The sequence below is a fragment of the Lipotes vexillifer genome, unplaced genomic scaffold, assembly GCF_000442215.2.
Source record: "Lipotes vexillifer unplaced genomic scaffold, Lipotes_vexillifer_v1.1 scaffold802, whole genome shotgun sequence".
Classification (NCBI taxonomy): domain Eukaryota; kingdom Metazoa; phylum Chordata; class Mammalia; order Artiodactyla; family Lipotidae; genus Lipotes; species Lipotes vexillifer.
In genome coordinates this window covers 1,746,513-1,748,823 of record NW_006790237.1, presented here as the reverse complement: position 1 = coordinate 1,748,823, position 2,311 = coordinate 1,746,513, and the positions used below count along the sequence as shown (strand labels likewise).

The following is a 2,311-nucleotide window of genomic DNA, read 5'->3' as shown; positions in this document are numbered from 1 at the left end:
TTGCCATGGCAACGCGGTAGCCTCGCTAAAGCAGCTGTTCCAAGATGGCGGCCTCAATGTGGTCTGTTTCATCAGGGCTGCGTCATCGTGGTTGCCATTCCAACCTGGCTGTCCCCATCACCCAGCCCCAGGTGACTAAGCCCTACAGGAGGAGGAAGGCGGAGCTACAGACTCAAGAAGGACAGACATATGGGAGTCCAAGAGAAGACTATGATTTTCTCATGGATAACTCGGGAAAGGGAAGCGTGTTGGGGGAGGCCTGGGTTAGGACTCAGCAGCCAATTGTCTTGGCAGGTGGAAGAGAGCGCTTCACTGCGGCACTGTGGCGGGAAAACAGAAAAGGGTGGTAAAAATGCTTGTCCCACCACCACCCGCCCCTGCCCCCGGGCCCGTGCCTGCTGGATTCTCTTGACCAGCACGGGGAGCAGGTTTTCCCTTCATCACCTAGCTCGGCACCTGGTCAACCCAACTCCATAGAGCCCTGATTCCTGTAGTTTGGAACCCCAAACTGGGACGTTCTGATTACAGAGCAGCTGCTGGAGACCAGCCGTCACTGGAATCCTGAAGTAGGGATATTTCTGAACGGATTCAATAGTTGATAAGGGGGACGGCAGAACCCTAGGAATTATCAGTAGGTCGGCCTGGCAGATCAGTGCCTCAGAATGACAGGCAGGAGGTGCTTGGAGTGATTCCTCTGGACGCTTTGCTAAGGGTCTGCAGCCCCTTCTGTCTACTGGGCTGTCATCAGAGCCAAGGAGGGACTCTGGAAGTCCCTATGAACGTCAGTCGCCTCTGAGGGACTTCGTTAGCGGCCTCCCCACGAGTCGTGGCTGGTGGATGCTTGCTGGACTGAAGCCCAAGGCAGAGGATGCAAGGAAGAGCATTCTGGGTAGAGGGAAAACCATGTGCAAAGCCCCAGGAGCAGGAGAAGGCACAACCAGTTTGTCCAACCGCCAACTGCTCGGTGTGGCTGGAAAATGGGGGCGCTTGAGGCTGGAGAGGGGCTGGGGGTGGCAGAGGCAGGACCATGACCCCAGGATGAAGGGTTCCGGGGCTGCTGGGGAGCCCTGTGAGCAGGTCAACTGTGGATATGGGCCAGGCACCCTCTAGGGCCCGGAGGTGGAACCGGAGAGAGAGACTGGAGGCCCTGAGGCCCGAGAGGAGGCTGGGGCAGAATTCAGGAAGAAGGACCGATGAGGCTGGGGCTGTGGGGCAGAGAGGTGGGGACAGGAGGAGGACAGGGACAGGCTTTGGACGGGGCTCATTTTTCGGGGCTCCCACAGCCCCCCGTCCTCTGCCACTACCCATGTTGGTTTCAGTGCTGTGCCACACACCTCCCCAGGCACACTGGAAGCCTTAGCGATCATTTGCTAAGTTCTCGCCCTCATTCACCTCTTATTTGTCCTTCAGCTCCTTTGGAAAACCTCAGACTCCTGCCCAGGCTGGGTCAGGCGCTCTCCCTCCCCCACCCCTACAATACCCTGTGCTGCCTTCCCTCTCCCACGTGTCACCCTGAAACATCCTGCTGGGGTCTGAATTGGCTCCCCAATCATACTCCCAGAGGGCCCGGGTCTGCCTAGGCTCTGGTCTCAGCCCTGCTCAGCACCGGCCTCCCGTTAGCTTGGTAAAGGAAGTGGATGAGGGTCGGGCAGGGGTGCACTGGGGGCCGCCCCACGCTCACTTCGGACTTCCAGCTTGCACTCGGCCAGGGCCTCCCCCAGCTCGTTGACGGCCAGGCACGAGTAAGTCCCCGAGTCGAAGGAGGACGGGCGGCGGATGTTCAGCGTCAGGACCCCCAGGTAGTTGTTCATCAGGAACCTGGGATCTCCGCTGATTTCCATCTTGTTTTTCATCCAGACCACCTTGGGCTGTTGAGGAGAGTGGAGAGGAAGCCACGTGACAGAGGGTACCCTGGGAGATAGCAAAGTGGGCCTTGGGAGGCAGATTTGGGTTCTCCTTTTGGCTGTGCCACCTCCTAATTTTGACTGGCTGACCTTGGACGAGTCACTTCTCCTCTTTGACCCTCAGTCTCCTCTTCAGTAAGAGGAAGAGCCCACTCCTTGTGGTGGCCCACAGGGCCCTGCATTACTCCTCTGCCCTCACTTCCCACCCCTTCCTTCCATCTGCTCCGCCCACACAGGCTGCCTCACTGTCCCTCAAACAGACCAGACAGGCTCCCACCTCAGGACCTTGGCACTGGCTCTTGCCTCTTCCAATACTGCTCTCCCCTCCCCTCTTCACCTAACCAGTGCCTGCCTATCTTTCAGGTCTCAGTTCCCGTCACTTCCCGGGTCCTAGACTGTGGAACAGG

The 2,311-nt window shown here is 58.5% G+C and overlaps 1 protein-coding gene across 1 annotated transcript in view; it reads right to left on the bottom strand.

Moving 5' to 3' along the window:
* Positions 1-261: 261 nt before the first annotated feature.
* MYBPC2 (myosin binding protein C2) overlaps positions 262-2,311 on the bottom strand; it is a 25,497-nt gene continuing 23,447 nt past the window's right edge. Inside the window, exons 27-28 of the mRNA XM_007463424.1 lie at positions 1,682-1,868; positions 262-320 (exon numbers count right to left, since the gene is read on the bottom strand). Of these exons, the coding sequence (XP_007463486.1) occupies positions 310-320; positions 1,682-1,868 (198 nt within the window). The 3' untranslated portion in view covers positions 262-309. The remainder of the gene's footprint in view (positions 321-1,681; positions 1,869-2,311) is intronic.